This window comes from Amphiura filiformis, chromosome 9, assembly GCF_039555335.1.
Source record: "Amphiura filiformis chromosome 9, Afil_fr2py, whole genome shotgun sequence".
Taxonomy (NCBI): Eukaryota; Metazoa; Echinodermata; class Ophiuroidea; order Amphilepidida; family Amphiuridae; genus Amphiura; species Amphiura filiformis.
Genome location: NC_092636.1, coordinates 69,130,471 through 69,148,593, shown reverse-complemented (window position 1 = coordinate 69,148,593; position 18,123 = coordinate 69,130,471). Strand labels below are relative to the sequence as shown.

Genomic DNA, 18,123 nt, shown 5'->3' with positions numbered 1-18,123 from the left:
TTGAGTAAAGAATATCAAACTTAAAAATTTGATGGGAATTGTACATTATTGCTTTAAATAAATTGCACAAAGTTGTAGTGACAGACCATGACCATGGAAGTATGATCAGTAGTAATATTTTATCTGATGGGAAGCGATATGAATATTATAGTTATTTACTTTGTGTTATTGATCCATCATGTTATCTCACCACTTATCTACCCATGTACAAATAATAGATAATAGTTATCAAAGAAACAAGATAGAAACCATCTCTATTTACTACTTCCATGCTGAGTGGGAGAAATAGGGCTCTAGACTTTGCCCTATGTGGGTTTCATGGCTTGTTTACATCCTTCCATTAAACCAAAGTGATTAAACCATCACCCCAACAAATAATAGAAAATGATGGAAGAAAAAGATACTAGTACTGAGCCATCTCTATGAAATGAACACATCCCTGAGTGGGAGGGAGAGGGCTCTCAACTTTGTTCCATGTGGTTATCTTCTCTAGATTTACATGGTTTGTTTACATCCGTACATTAAACCCTCACCCCTACCATATAATGAATCAATCTTATTGTACTTTTTCCCATTCAGGTGTTTCAAGTGGTTTCAATGTGTGTTATTTATAATCACTACTTGATGTGAGGTGACTGAAGGAGCTCTTGAGTATATACCATGTAAATTTATTTGGTATTTATAGAGCATAGAATTTAACAAGGATGGAAGAAAACTTGTGGAATAATTGGATCCAACAAGCATGCAGTGTCTAGACTGACAAGGTATGGCAATTTTATATAAGATAATGTAAATTAATTTTCAAATGAATATTAATAGTATAGAATTTCTGTTACATTGATGCATTGAACTGTAGGACAGACAGCGTGTCCTTAATAAAAAGGTTCATTTGGATTAAACTTTGTGTCACAAGCTTGAATGATTTTGACAAAGAGTAAATTTTGTTGCTTAATAATTTTAATAAGATTATATTGTTGGTTTAAATCGGCAAACAGGTACTTTGACCGAGTACAGAAACTTTGTATTATCCAACTTTTCTCATCAGTGTCAAAACAAAACAGTTGACATAATTAGAAAACTGGATACTGAGTTTTTACGATGTGAAAATATTATATGAACTTTATACTAGTATACCATACCAAAAGTCCCTGGTATTTTAAATTACCATATCAAAGTACACTGGGATTGCATTCCTGTGAATTACTGGTGTAGTATTCAGACCCTGATTGAGCCGATTCAGACATTGTTGTCTTCCTGCATGGTTTCAACAGGGATTGTCTTAAATTGGGGATTCTTTATGGATTATCAAACTTGTTTTTTTGGAAAACTCGGTCAATTTGTCAAGTTGATTAACTTCTGTTGCTGACATCAATTGTTACACCGATTCAGAAGGGTTACTGTACTATATGGTGTATAATTCTACACCCATCCATCCAAACGGGAAATAACATACTTCTTGGATGACTTTAGCCTCGACACAGGCCTGCATGTTATGGGTGGTATATAAAAGGAAACATTTCAACAACTTTTCAGATGCATTGAATGTGGAATCAGAGATCAACACTGACATGACACATTGATACCCTGGGTTTCTGTACTGCTTGCTGATTTGGATCACAGTATAAGCTTAAAGTAAATCGAGGAATGCACTATATTGTGATTATATAGATTTCCAGTGTTGAATTGGGAAACTCGGTGAACTATACAAGTACTGGGCTTCATGTACACACATAATGTATTGATTTTACCTAAATAAAGTCACTATTATTGTAGTCAACTTGCTCCAGTTCAAGTTTTTGTGTACATTCGTAAAATTTGATATATTGGTAATCAATATGGCATCCTCAAAGTGGAGTACTGCTGTAAAGGTTACCATGGAAACTGATAACTCTTCTCAAATACAATCTGATTCTGTTACAGAACCTCCTGAGCAGCAGACGACACCATCTGTGTTTAAATTGAGTAAAAAATTGTCAAAACGAAGCTCATCTAACAAACTTGTAAAGAGCGGCAGCAAGAAGTCAAGTCCAAAAGGTGGCAGTGGTAGCACCAGCAGTGACAAGGGATCTTCAGGATCCCTTTTTGGTGGTAAGAAGATGCAGCGGTGGACACAAGTAGCCAAAAATGCTGTAAGACGAGGCAGTCCAAGTCCGAATAGAAAAGGAGTGGTAGGCAAAGATGAAACTGATTCTGGTAATTTGGAAAATGCCGATCCGGAATTGTGCATCCAGTGGTTGCAAATTCCGACGGTTCATAACTATGCAGGGCTTAAGAAGAGGATTCGAACAGCCAACCAGGATGCGGAGTGGATGGATAAGTTTCTGGGGCTAGACGGGCTGGATGTTTTATTTGAAGTATTGCAACGATTCTCGGATAGGTCGCTGAGTTTTACCGATGCATACTTGCAGTTGGAGATCGTTGGATGTATCAAGGCTGTTATGAACTCTAAAGCAGGATTGGATTTTATCGTTGATCATGATGACTTCACCAGGAAACTAGCTGGAGGTGAGTGATATGAAATAAATATTATACATTGTATAATTACATTTGAATTCCAAAAGTTTTAAGGGTTCATACCACTACATTGTACATTGTAGATCTGCCTGTGAAGCAGTACAATTATTTTTCTTATGGAAATGTTATACATTTTGTAATATGGCTTTTTAAAGCCATATTATTAATCTCATCCTAGCTACATACATGTATGTAACTGCATAGTGTGGAGTCAGTGAGTCCATTAAGTGATAATAATACCTGCACAAAAATAAAGGTGCATGTACTCCAAACAGTTGTGGAATGTATAATATCCCTTTAATTGCCATGCGCTGTTTGTCTCAAGATTCATAGTCTCTTCATAGTCTAGTCATCAGCTTGTTTTGTTGTATTTTATTATGTCTGATATTTGTCCAAGGCAGGTGTACTGGCCATTGTTGGTGTATTCCGATTACATTAGGACAGTTTATTTCAATCAATTATATTGGGAATTATATTTACATTTATATTGATTGATGACTTTTCCATAGAAAGAAAGGGGAAGATGAGACTGAAGAAAATAGAATAAGAAATTCGTTTCCTGAAATAGTTGGTGGCTGCACAGCCCAAGTGGTGGGGGCATGGGCAAATGCCTCCAGTCAGAACTACTTCCCCCAGTTTCCCCCAGTAAAAACCCCAAATTACAAAAAATTCATCTTCTTGCAACAATTGTGCAAAATTTGTTGGTTTTGCCCCCCCTGAAATTCACTTTTCCCCCTAATCCACCCCCCAAAACAAAAAAAAAAAATTCCTGACACCACCACTGGAAATAGTGTACATGTAGGCCTATAGATCTAGCCTAAAACTTGGGTATGCATGTATGCAATCCCATGATGCATCAGGGTTACTGCACTCAATTTGGCAGCTTTGAACCATTGTCCTGTAACTTTCCTGCGAAAGGTTGCGAGTTCAAACCCAGGAGCCTGGCGGTGCCTAGTACGCTCTCGGTGGAAAAATTGAGTTAGCTTGAAATTCCCATGGACCAGTGGCAGATCCAGGATTTTTGAAAAGGGGGGGCACAACTTAGAATCATCGGCGCGGCAGTGGCGTACGGCGCGCTTGCGCGACGCAGGGGGGTGTCTGAGGGTGGATGTGCCCCCCTCAGAAGCGAGGAACTTTTGCAAAATGGAGACCTAATTGAAGCTATTTGGTGGACCATTTTGGCACTATTATTGTGTAAAATAGGCCTACTAAGAATACGCGATTTTGGAGGACAAAAAACACACCCCGATTTTCCAAAAAACACAAAAAAACGCGAATACCCGCAAAAAACGAAAAATCTAAAAAAAAAAAAAAAAAATAAAAATTTTTTTTCACGATTTTTAATTTTTTTTTCATGGATTTGGAGAGTCCCTGGGCCTAACATCAAGTGCTACCATCATCTAAAAAAAAATTAAAAAAATTAAAAAAAAAAAAAAAAAATTAAGAAAATAAAAAATTACAAAAATTAAAAATTATGCGTTTTTTTTTTAAAAATATTTTATGGATTTAGAGAGTCCCTTGACCTAGAGTGAGGTACTGCAATCATTTGTGGTTGATTTTTAAAAAATTGGAAAAAAGATACAAAAAAATTACATGTTTGTATCCAAATGGGACTGATTTGTAACTTGTGTTCACTGCATAGTCTATTGAAGATATAAAAATGCATTGGTTTTGTACACAAGTCTATATCTTAGATAGATTTTGAAGTGAACACAAGTTACAAATTGGTCCCATTTGGATACAAACTTGTAATTTTTGGTATCTTTTTTCCATTTAAAACATTTTTTTTTTTTTAAATGATGTTAAAAATTTATATTAGTTTAAGGTAATCTTAAAATCAAAAAAAAAAAAATTAAAATTTTTTAATTTTTTTTTTTTTTTAGATTTTTTCAAAAATGTCAAAATCATAATTGGAGCCAAAATACGAATTGCAGGCGCAAATAACGCATAATTGCGTATTCTTAGCAGCCCTAGTGTAAAATATTAATTTGAAAAAGCTGAAAATTTGCGAAATGACTGCCCAATTGAAGTCATTTGTCGACAAGCTTTCACTATTTTTGTGTAAATTATTGCTTTAAACATAAAGGGTCGGGGTGTCCAAAACATATACACAGGGGGTGTCTGAGTGGGATGTGCCCACCTCAGAAGTGAGAAACTTTTGCAAAATGAAGACCTAATCTGCTAATTGAAGCCATTTGGTGGACCATTTTGGCACTATTACTGTGTAAAGTTTTGATTTGAAAAAGCCAAAAATTTGTGAAATGACGGCCCAATTAGCTCCAATTGAAGTCATTCGTCGACAATTTTTCACTATTAATTATGTAAATTATTGCTTTAAACATAAAGGGTCTGGTGTCCAAAGCAGAAGTGAAAATGGCAACTTCTTTATGGATACGCAGAGGGGGATGTTCCCTTCTGAGAATTTGGAAAATTGTGCAAAATGAAGGCCCAATTGAAACCATTTGGTGGAAAATTTTAATACTATTATTTGAAGTCATTCGTCGACAAATTTTCGCTTGAAACATAAAGAGCCTGGTGCCCAAAGCAGAAGTGAAAATGGCAACTTCTTTATGCATACGCAGGGAGGGTGTCTGAGGAGGGACGTCCCCCCCCCCACAAAATTGTAAAATGGTCTCTAAATTCAACAAAATTGTAAAAAAAAAAAAAATAGGACCCTCGAAAAGGGGGGGCACAGGCCCGGTGTGCCCATGCCTGGATCCGCGCCTGCCATGGACAAGGAACTACTGCTAATTGTCTCGTAGTAACCGTGTGAAACTCAGGGAGCTGATCCTGGATGCCAAGGTTTTTTATGGAATGTCTAGGGTGTGCGCTCTTGAAGCTAGCTGCAAAGCTGCAAATTCCATGAGTTATTGTATCCTCTTGTATCATTTATTGATCCTTGATTTTTTTTTTTTTTTGTTAAATGGTTTATGGAATGATGTGGGGCAGTAGTGGACGGTGTGCTGTGGATCAACATGTAGGCTTTATGCCTGTGCGTTGCACATTATACATGTAAATAACTGCGCTTTTTGGTTGTTTTTTTAACTTGAAAATGACGGTCCACTGCAATTTCTCAAAGTTTAGGTGCAAATTCAGCGCTTTAGCAGGAAAAACATTAATTTTAGCCACTTTTCACAAGTGAATTTTCTACAAAAACAACAAATCATGAAACTTTTGGATAAAATTCACAGACAATAATAAAGGAGCTGTGTCATGTATTGTGAAATTATTTACACTGTTTTACTCTTTATATATTATCAGAGAGATGATACAACAGTACTGTGCTTGATAATATAGATTGGATGTAGGGGTGCTCTTGCATGAACTTTGAAAACACTCCCTTTTGCATCTCATTTTGTGAAACATTTTCAAGTGAAAAACATCTTTGTTTGTTCTTTGAGTTCGACAGAACCCTTTTTGGTTGCTTAATTTATGCTAAAACACACATTTTAAATGTCAAGGATGGCCCTTGTTGACGGAAACGCATGGGACAGGTCCCGAAAACTGAGTAAAGTTAAATTGTATATTTTTGACTTACAAATGTTATAATTGTTTGCAAAAAAACATTGTAAATGTATGCACATGTATTATAGATGTACATGTATGGGTGGGCATATACATATACATGTATGTATCTATGACCATTGATGACTAATTTGTTTTTACACAAAAGTGAGAAATATTTCATTTGCTAGATACTTTATCATTTGCAAATCACAATATATGAGCTGCATGTACATACATGTAGGCCTACTAACAAAACTCAACTTTAAGTTTATAAAGTTGAATATAACACAGATCATGCCATGAGGGAAAGCAGTAACACATGCACATATATGCAGATTTAAAACCAGGGCATAGATTTAAGAAATTGAGCTTTAAAAGACAAGTTTGAAATAAATATTAAATATTCAATCAAGTAGGCCTATATGTGACCCCTCAGCACAACTGAGCCCGGATGTCTCCAATCATCATTTTGGAGATATTCAACCAAAATATTCTGCTTGAAATTAGCTTTAAAATGATGTATATCATGACTATAGTACTTGACATTTGAGTAGTGAAAAATCAATAAAACAGTCAATAAATCCTTTGTTTCCTATTGTTTATTGTTAAGTTCGATGGAGCATATCTCAATAGTGGCACTGGCGACATCCGGGCTCAGTTGTGCGGAGGGGTCACATATATATCCTTTTCACAAATGTTTTGAACATTTTCATAATTTAATAGTTATAGCATTCTCTAGGATACAGTAAACCTTTAAAAGTGGTGAAGATGTTTTTGGGCAGGCATAGGATATGACAACAGATGGTAGGGTAGTGACAAGTCTAAGTAAGATGAAATACTTGCATCCTAATTAATCAACTATCTCTGAATCAAAGGAATTGAATGCCAGCTAATGAGGTAATCCGAGATTGTTTCCCTGGATGTGTCTGCTGGCAGGCAGACTCTCTAGTAATCTAGGTTATCAGGAAATGTTTATTCTGCAAATCTGTACATATAAAGATTTAACACACAACACAAGAAATAATGAAAAGTAACTCTTTAAGGGGGTGGGGCTACAATACATGTACATGTAGAGTAGCTTTTCCATTAAAAACATTTTTGGCTGAAATTGGGACAGAAAATTTGGAAATTGATTTTAAGCTATTTTAAAGGGATATAAATGTACAGTCATTTTGGAAGCAAAATTGACTTTGACACCCAAACCTACATAGGCTTAGAGCCTTTCACATAAATGTTTCACAAGTCCAGCAGTTAATCAAAAGATAATGGGGGCGGGCATGGAGGAGGGGGTGGTCAGTACCAAGTGGTGAGTAGAGTGCAGTTGTTTAGTGCCATGGGAGGGTACATCACATCAGCACAGTGCTACATGTTGGTTGATACATGGAGTGTCAGTTTCATCATTTCATTATATTGAAAGCTTGAAAATGGTTTCAAGTGTCTGTTAACCATGTTTAATGCAAACTCAATTTGAATGTGCAGGGTCCTACCTGGTGTGCAACCTGGCCTATATATTGTAACACCATTGAGAGAGCAGAGTAGCAATACATATTCATTATTTGATCATTTTGAGCGCTATTTTGTAAGGGGCTATGCAATAATTATCTTGGCTTGCCAGAAATTGCTTGCCTCCCCTCTTGGTCTTCCAAAAAATCTTTGCCACCCCCCTTTGCACATGCCATTTTTTTAATCCCAATTTGCAAACCTTAAGGTCTTAAGGCCTATATACAATTACAAGTACATGTACAGCGAGCAGGGAAATTTGCATATTTAAGTGTTTCTGTACTGTTTTCCAAAGTTTTTTAGAGCATTTTTATGTTCCCCATGAACAAAATAATGAATGTGTTCTAAAAATTGCCTGCACCCCTCCTTCTGGCTTGCCAAAAATGGCTTGCCCACCCTCACTTCCTACTTGACAAAAAATTCTCCCCCCTAATTGTACCCTCCCCAGCGCTCATAATTATTGCACAGTTAGAGAGAGTTCAATGAGTAACTTAAGACTAATTATAGCCTACATATTCAGTTTGGAGATGATCCTGCCTGCAGTTTGTAACATGATCTGATCCACCATAGGCCGAAAAGAGACAATTTCAGTTGCCCTGGATTTACACTACCAAGGTGCAATCAACCTTTGATCAGAGGGGGTTGTCATTGAAAAATGTTGTACTGGGATGTGCCACACAGACTTTCAGATGCTGACTTTTATAATGACTTTTTGCTGTTGTGCATCCCATCAGAATACTAATTTTTGTTCAAAATGCACCCAAATTTACTTAAATTGGGTGCTTTTACATTTAGCACTTTTACCCAAATAAGGCACATCGGTCTCCAAGCCACCCATAGATATGCCAAAATCGTTGAAAAGATACCCCAAAACCATGGCACAACCCTGTACACCTTCAACCAGGAAGAACCCTCCCCCTTCACTTCCTGGGAAGTAGAATTGCCAGACATATAATAACACAGAAGTGATCATAAAAAAAGCCCAGTGAGTTATATTTGTCTTGAATATCAATTTTATTGTTTTGTCTGAAAGTATGACTTCTTTAGTAATAGTACAAAAAGATCCTATCTGCTATTCATGTGTAGCTGCCCTGCTGTATTCTGCACTCCTTCAAGAAAAGATACATTAATGTATACTGTTCTACATGTATTTAAAAAAAAATCCTATAGGTACACTCCTGGGTATAGCCATTTTCAACACGCACAAATTACAGGGTGTTCCAGAATTATATGATCCATTCATATGACAGTTTCCATGGTATCGTATTTCTGAAGTTTAACATCATCACATGACCATCAATATTCCTTGATCTATGGAGGGATGGATGGAGGGGAGGGCATCAGGGAGGGCACAGTGGCTGCCCGTCCCACCACCGTGTTGTCTTGCTTGCCTCACCCCACCCAGGTGCAATGGGAAGCTGTCACAGTCGTTGTACTAATGGACCCTGCACCACTTGTAGGCTACAATCGTGGTTCCGACATATTCTAATGACGGCGGAATAAATGTAAAGCGCTTTGAGGCTGTTTACGGCATTTAAGCGCTATATAAATATCTACATTTTTTTTAGAGAGGGAGAGAGAAAAGGCAAGTAAATGTTATACCACTATAAAATGGAGACACCCTGTAGTATTAATAATGACCTTTTGAATTGTGAACTTGCACCCTTTCTTTTTATGACCTGTCTAATGGGAGCAACTTGTCAAATCAAGTCAAACACACTTGAAGAATGTTTAGATGACTTAGAGGGCAATCATTTGCAAACAGTGACAATTATCTTGGCCTACAAGTGAGATGGAAAAATGTTGCCCCACCCAACTCTGTATAAAAGTATATTCAAAATTCAGAGGCTTCAGAAGATGTTAAATTATTGGAGGGCCCTATGGTACTTCAATTTCCATAGCCACCAAAATTATATGACCTCCCTGGTTCCAGAGCCACTGAATTTGGAGAAACAAAACATTTTACTAACAAAGATGGCAAAAAAACAACACACAAATTTTGTCCCCGGCCCTGAAAAGTAAATTTCTTCAACATACTTGGAAAATGCTTAGGTGACTTGAGGCTAAACATTTGCCAAATAGTGACATGCAAACCTTCCTATTAGTTTCCTATCTAAATCAAATAACATCTAGATAACTTGATGAAATAAAGTTTATTTTCATAATCTCAGCTTCAAATATTTACTTGGTGTTGCTTATTTGTATGTGGTCCAAATGAATAGGCTATGTACCTGACTACCTGGAGGTACAATTTAAGACCAATGTCAACAACTGGATTTCAGTTTCAGTTTCAACCTGGTCACTATCGTAGGGGTGTTTTTTTCAATTGGTGACATGCAGCATGATGTGCGTAACGCCAGTGAACGAACCCCTAAACCTTAGGATGATTTTGCCGAAAATAAAGGGACACATACATACAATATGCAAGGATTTTGGAAAATAGGGACCCCATATCTATAATAATTTCCAGTTAAAGTCCATACTTCGACCAATTTTACAGACCTGAACTACTAATTTTTGTGTGTGCTGCACAGTAAAGGAAGCTTTTATAAAAGTGAAGTATTGTATGCTATCAAGTTCAGTTTACACAACCTATTTATTTTGATAACTAGATGACACAAAAGATTGTCCACCTCACAGGTATGCCTGCTTGGTGTATCTTGGATTGAATTGCATAAGCCTGGGCATGGAGGTAGTAGATATTTCAGTCCTTCTGTTCATAGCACTGTTTATTCAGAGTATGGTCAAGAAATGCGGTCAGTGGTACTTGGTACAACAACAGTGTGATGGAAATAAAATCCCTTTAAAAGGGAGAGCTGCGCCAAAAAAATGTAGAAAATGCAGGCCTAAAAAACCTTTTCTGACAGTACCCTTCAATCTTAAAAAATAGGTTTTTTTTTCATATTCAAATTTTCGCATATTTGCTGTAAAATTCGCATAAAATAATTCGCCTGTTTGTAATTTGAACCGCACAACTCTTATATTTTAAAAAAAAATCCATATTTACACATGATTATTGCACAGCCGTAAACATCTATGTGAGCTTTTATGCAGTTTAAAGTAAACACTTCTTCACTACTGTTTAAACTTTCAACTGATAAACTTTTTACTATATTTTCTTATCATTGTTTTATTACTTTTATGATATCAAAATGGGCTTTGCCCTTTGAATGCCAAATTCCTGGTACATACATTGTATCTGTTGATCTGTAATGGATCTTGCACGGGATCTTACATAACTTGTCTTAAAGTTCTGTATACAACTCCGGGCTCAGATCATACTCATCTTGCCATACCCCAACAAAACAATCCATTGGGGACAAGCCCATTTCTGTTTTAGGGCCCAGACCAGGAAAGTTGAGACTTGCCTGTGCACATACATGCTGAGAGTGTGCAATGTTTTAAAAAGTATTTTAAAAACTTTACTTTTCCCAATGGTTTAAGCCCTAGTTACTAAAGTATTTGTTTTTTCACTTTGGCTGCTTTTATGTACAAAATGTATGTTATTGAAGAGATTCATCAGGAATACAGTAATCAGATTTCAAAGTTTTCATAGTAAAAAATTCCAAGAAAAAACTCACGTTTTCCATACAGTTTCGGCAATCCAGTCTGTTGCCTTTCTCAATAGTATGCCAATTGATCCTTTGTTGGATGGATGAACACGCCAGTAAAGAAAACCATCTTATTAACTGGGACAATCCAAAAATTCTAGCTACGGATGACACGAGAAACACCAGATGGATAAGGGAGTCTATCTGGATCCGGAGGCAATCACAACCAAGCATGAAAGAGAGCCTAATGAACGACGACAAGGGGGCCTTCCAACTGAGTCACGTCTATGACCGATCTTGAGGGTGTCATCATCTTCCGATGATGTCATACCATCCAACAAAGGATCAATAGGCATATACCATTGAGAAAGGCAACAGACAGGATTGCCGAAACTGTATGGAAAACGTGAGTTTTTTCTTGAAATTTTTTACTATGAAAACTTTGAAAAATGTATGTTGGTTTTTATCATATATCTATGTGATTTTTATGTAATTATTTAATCTTTGAATTTCCATGCAGATATATATTTTTTATTGATTTGGGTTTTAAAAGTTTCCTGATTTGTTTGGATTGTGTTGTTGAAGTTTGAAATGTTTCCTTTTTATAGAAGGCTTTTGATATGTATTATGTCTCTTGTATGTACTTTGTATGTGTTTATATTCTGTAATTTGTAAAGCTCATTGGTCTTTGTGGAAATGCGCTCAATAAATCTTTGAAATAATAATGTTTTAGCTATTTGTTTGTATCACTTTGCCATTACATACATATTTATTTTGATTTCTCAAAATGCTGCATTATAATTTTTCGCGCGCTATGCGTGCATTTGTCCCGGTTAGGTCATTCTGGGAGCCACAATATTTTTCTTATGAAATTTGGGTCATGGGGAAAAAGTTTGATGGGTAGCCCTGTATTTAAAGAAAACATTTTTCTTTCCTTTAAATTGCATCTGAATAAATCAAATTTTCTGATCTGAAATGTCCCATGGTGTCTATTGAACAACCACTTGATCCAAACAATGATTGTACATGATATCCCTAATACCAAAACCACACTGGTATTTGCAGCATTATTTCCTGTTAGGAACTAAAATAAAAGCTCACATTTGTTTGACCCTTTTTAGAATAATGTTACTCCTCATGTGGTTCAATATGTTGCCAACATATTACGCCTGCTTTTATGACAAGGCTTGTTTTCTGGAACTGAAATAAAGGGAGGAACATTTTGTGACCTTAGGGGCACTCAAGTTTCATAGTGTACACATGTGTGACCAGAAAATGCGAGTGTGTTCTTTAACCCTAACACCAGTAAAAACCACAAAATACCACGATGACAAATTCATAACATGCATGCATCCCAGGGTCTGCGATGACGCAATCACCCGAAGTGTGATATGCTCACGGAATTGCTGGCGGGCAGCAATAACCCGAGCAGCTACCGGTCGCGATCGTTCGCTTGGCATGCGAGGGTCAAAGGTTCGAATCCCGGGGGTACCAAGTCAAAAATTCTTCTTCTTCTTGAAAAATTCGGATCTTCTCTGACTTCCGATACCAAAAAGCATGGGTCAGTGTTAGGGTTAGAAAAGATGTATTTTTCCAGATTAGAGTGTCCTTTAAGGGATCTAAAATGGCGTTTATTGCGTTTCGACAGTATTTTTGTGGGACATGAGAGCACCTCGGACCTATCGAATTGCATTCTGAATCTGAAGCATGTCTTTCTGATATCAAATAATTTTCATTTTTGAAAATCACAATATAATACAAATTTTATGACAAATTATAAAAATTTGATATTTTTCAAATTTTTGATATATAACAGTCCTCAAAGTAAATTATATAAATCTAATGATATATTCTTAAAGTGTATGTAGCAGGGAGGAAAAGCCGACGGTCAATTGAAAATTTTGACCTTTCATATTGAAGATATGGATTTTTTCCCAAAAAGACCTAATTTTTTTTGGTGTTTTGGGAAAAAATCCATATCTTCAATAATCTAAAGGTCAAAATTTTCAATTGATCGTCGGCTTTTCATCCCACCTACATACACTTTAAGTATAAATCATCAGATTTATAAAGTTTACTTCAAGTACTGTTAAATATCAAAATATCAATTTTAATGATTTGCCATAAAATGTGTATTAAATTGCGAATTTCAAAAATCAAAATTATTTGATATCAGAATGACATTCTTCGTATTCAGAATGCAATTCGATATGTCTGATGTGCTCTGATGTCCCAAAATAAATACTGTCCAAACGCTCATACCCCAGCCCTTAACCCTAACACCAGTAAAAACCACAAAATACCACGATGACAAATTCATAACATGCATGCATCCCAGGGTCTGCGATGGCGCAATCACCCGAAGTGTGATATGCTCACGGAATTGCTGGCGGGCAGCAATAACCCGAGCAGCTACCGGTCGCGATCGTTAACGCTTGGCATGCGAGGGGTCAAAGGTTCGAATCCGGGGTGCCAAGTCAAAATTCTTCTTCTTCTTGAAAAATTCGGATCTTCTCTGACTTCCGATACCAAAAAAAAAATGGGTCAGTGTTAGGGTTAAAGTTTGTGTAAATACTGATTTGAAACAGGACCATGACCCACAGCTTTATATTAATATTAGAAAATGATAAAAAAAAATTAAATAAGGTGTGTATTTTATCAAAATCGTGTGAAGGTGGTACTGTTTAGATAAGGTACCTTTCAGATACAGTCCTATTATCTCCTGTTTAGGGATAAAATTTCTTGCATGTGTACACTATGAAACTTGAATGGAGTTGTATTGCTCCAGTGGTTTTGATATTACCTATAGGATAGTACATACATCTGGTGGTGGTTACCACTTTTTACCATGTTTTTGTTCAGGCCCGTAACCATGGAGGCTGGGGGACGCCCCCTTTTTTGACCCAAAAAGTCCCATTTGCGAGAGTAGCGAGAAAAATAGGGTTTTTTTAGGCCTTTATGGTCAAAAAAGGTCAAACTTTTGAAAAAAAGTTCTGCCCCTAGTCCAAAAAGGTCCAAATTTTGAAAAAAAGTCCACTTTTTCAAAATCAGCCCCCAAATAAAAGCTAATAAATCCTGGTCACAGGCCTGTTTTTGTTCAAACATCTAAACAAAACACTGATACCCAAATCACAGTTTTTATGAGACTTTTAAAAGACTACACTGTATGAGAGAACTAAAATTCATATTTATATACATGCATACACGTATCCTCTCAATCCACAGTTTAATATGAATTAATGTTGCTAACATATTTATGGAAGCATAACACAAAGGCCTATATAATGAAACCTATAGAAGGAAATTAGTTTTCTATTTATAGGTGTCATGTAGGTTGTTGGCAAAAACACATTTTGGTGTGATATATCGGCCATGACTTTGTTCCTGAAGTTCATGTTCTGAATTGTTTGAACCTTTCACCATTAAATTGCTATGACAAGAGAAACTTGATGTGTTTTGAAATGAAATAGCATAGTGGTTGTGTGAGATCACATCACTAGGATATAACATGCTCATCTATCAGGAGCACAGTTCTTTAACCTCAATACATTTGTACATTCATTGAATGATCTCTGAAAATTTGGGTATGAAAACTCATGCTCTGCAACTTGAGGTCAAAATTTGCACTATGACTGTTTAATTGAGGTTAGAGAACTATGTCATTGGGATGAGGTCATTGTTGTCCATAGTGTAAGTGTCCGCTACTTCCCAGAGAAGATATCTTATACTTCCCACAATGCAGTTCTTCCTTTTCAGTTTTCTGTACTGATTTGCTATCTGGTGCAACATTGATCAATGTTGACAAATAGTACCTCAATGAACAGAGCACATCCACAATCTACGAAAAAAGTCCTTGGAACGCTTGGCTCACTCTGTCGAAATCCCGTGCAGAATTTCATATGATTATGGAAATGACGTATATTTTGCCTGGAAACAAGCATGACATCTTCAACAATGATTTACCTTCCCTCTCCCCATCAATCAATGTTGGAACACATTGGGAAACCGCTGAAGACATTGGCATTTCTCAACATTGAGCGGGGAGAGGGGTGAGAGTTTTCCGTTATTTACACGCATAAGCGTTCTAAGACATATTTCGTTGATTGTCTCTACCGAATGCAAAATATTTCATCTAAATTTCGTTTTTTGTGTCATAACTCAAAAGCGGAATGTCGTATGAGCTTCATATTGCACACGATTTGAGAGTGGATATTGGGCTTTGGAATCATAATAAAATTGTTGAATAAGAAATTGGTTTATTTAGGGAGTGGTCACTGAAACCATCCCCTATGCTAAACTACACACGTTTCGTAATTATGGCTCTAAACTGCTCTAAATGTCATTTTTGTCCCATAACTTAAAAACAAAATGTTGTATGAGCTTCATATTGCACACGATTTGGAAGTATATAATATTCCTTTGAATCATAATAAAATTGTTGATAAAGAACTTGGAATATTTAGGAATGGTCTCTGAAAACACCTCCTTTGCTAAATTACACACATTTAAGTAATTATGACTCTCTACTGTATTATGCTGAGTCAAATCTCGTTTTTTGTCTCCTAAGTCAAAAACACTACAAATGTAATTTTTAAAGAAATATTACAATGTTTGCAGCATGTTTTCTGAAATGTTTTTGAATTTTATTAAAACGTTCTGTACCCTTTATAATATAACCTAACATGTAAATGTTTTCTGTAAAACTTACGTTTCCTGAGTAGAGGCCTATCCGAGCGAATCAGAAAGATTATGATGTAACAATTTGAAACAACTCATTTCTGAATATTATTTATAATAAAATACGCTTTAGTGGTGAGGAAAAAAAAAGAAAAAAACAATTAAATACACTTAAAGAAAAAATCTACCACCACGGGACTCGAACCATTCACATCAATCAATAGTCAAAAGATTATGAGTCGAAGGTCTAAGCCGTTGCGCCACGCTGTCATTACATAATCAAAGTAACCAGTTTTGGTCTTTTATAGTAGTCAGGTATCGGGGAAAGTGTAAACCTGTATAGTGGAAATGGCAAAGTGCATCAGTTTACCATTATGACAAAATGGTCCAAAATCAACATTTTATGGTTTTTAGGCCGCATCTCATGAAGCGTGACGTTCGTTTACCTTGGCTATACCAATTGAGAATGTTTGAATACAAAAGGAATGACAAATTGATCGCATTTATGACATTTGTTAACAGTTTGCCATTTTGAATTGAAATAAATATCTATACGTATATATATTAATATCGATGCAGGGCAAACTGCTCAGTATGCACGTTATTCAATGTAGCAGTTTACCATTACAGATTACCATTATGGGTTTACACTTTACACCCTTTGACTATTCGTGTTTTAATTGCGTGAATCATTGCTAAATTATGCATTAATTATTTTCTATGCTTCTTTTTTTCTTTCTTTGTATTAAAAATAACTAAAGAAAGAATTAAAGAAAGAAAGAAAGAAAGAAAGAAAGAAAGAAAGAAAGAAAGAAAGAAAGAAAGAAAAGGGAAAAAAAAAAAAGAAAGAAGGAAAGAAAATGAATGAATGAATGAATGAATGAATGAATGAATGAATGAATGAATGAACGAAAGACATTTGAAATAAATAAAAACATGAACGTGGAAAAGGTTTGAAATGACCGCTTATAGGTTCAAATTGCAAGCAGCTTAATCACGAAGCTCCAGTGGCCAAGTGGTTAAGGCATAGGTCTTGTAAACATGAGGTTCTGGGTTCGATTCCCAGGCGGTATTACTTTTTCTGTTTCATTTATTATTTTGCTACTGTGAACCCGGTGAAAAGATTTGTTTATCATAAATACATGAAGTATACATTTTTGATTTATTTTTTCTGTCTTTCTTTCTTCCTTTCTTTCTCTATGTTTGATTAATTAATTTAATTATTTCTTTCTTTCTTTCCCAAAAGCCCCCAAATGAAATACGTTCCGATTTAAATGTGATCTTATAATAGTCCTACAAACCTCCTCCACCCTACCCCACATACATCCCACGCCCAACACCTCACACGCCCACACCCCACATTATACACACACCCCTACACAAAAATGTGAAGCACAAATCTGCTGAAGATAGTTGTTACATCATGTCAAAAACAAGTTAATGCTATCTACTGAAGATAGTCGTAGTTTATTATTTGCTTCCTTACAATCTTAACGTACATGCGGTTTTAGTATTGAATTAAAACTCATTTTCTGTTTTCTAACGCTCGTTCACCTATCTGACAAGTGCTATGAAGGTGAACTTTAAATATTAATTTGAAAAATAAATTAAACAACTCGGAATCATGCAGCTTAGAGCCGTGATACGATTTCTCGGTTTTGAGATATAGCATAAAAATTTCCTTAAATGCGTGTATGTTAGGGTATGGGGTGTTTCAGTGTCCATTCCCTGAACCAACCAATTTCTTTATCAACAATTGTATCATGATTCCTAAGTACATGGTCTGCTTCCAAATCCTGTGCAATATGAAGCTCATACAACATTCTGTTTTGGAGTTATGGGACAAAGACGGCATTTTAGGGCATTTTAGAGCTATAATTGCGAAATGTGTGTATTTTAGCATAGGGGGTGATTACAGTGACCACTTCCTAAATAAACCAATTTCTTTATCAACAATTTTGTTATGATTCCAAAGCATATAATCCACTCTCAAATCGTGTGTAATGTGAAGCTCATACGACATCTCGTTTTTGAGTTATGAGACAAAAGCGAAATTTAGATGAAATATTTTGCATTCGGCAGAGACAATCTACGAAAAAAGTCCTTGGAACGCTTGGCTCACTCTGTCGAAATCCCGTGCAGAATTTCATATGATTATGGAAATGACGTATATTTTGCCTGGAAACAAGCATGACATCTTCAACAATGATTTACCCTTCCCCCCTCCCCATCAATCAATGTTGGAACACATTGGGAAACCGCTGAAGACATTGGCATTTCTCAACATTGAACGGGGGAGAGGGGGTGAGAGTTTTCCGTTATTTACACGCAAGCGTTCTAAGACATATTTCGTTGATTGCAGATCTTGCAAAAT

General features: G+C 36.1%; 1 protein-coding gene across 4 annotated transcripts in view; it reads left to right on the top strand.

The window, feature by feature from the left end:
- The first annotated feature begins 618 nt into the window (after positions 1-618).
- Positions 619-18,123, top strand: part of LOC140161388 (inverted formin-2-like) — a 78,335-nt gene continuing 60,830 nt past the window's right edge. For 3 of the 4 annotated variants that reach the window (XM_072184900.1, XM_072184899.1, XM_072184898.1), the window contains exon 1: positions 900-2,505. In XM_072184900.1, coding sequence (XP_072041001.1) covers positions 1,836-2,505 — 670 coding nt within the window. In that variant the 5' untranslated portion in view covers positions 900-1,835. Of the gene's footprint in view, positions 765-899; positions 2,506-18,123 lie in introns of those variants that run through there. The other variant, XM_072184901.1, reaches the window with a different exon arrangement.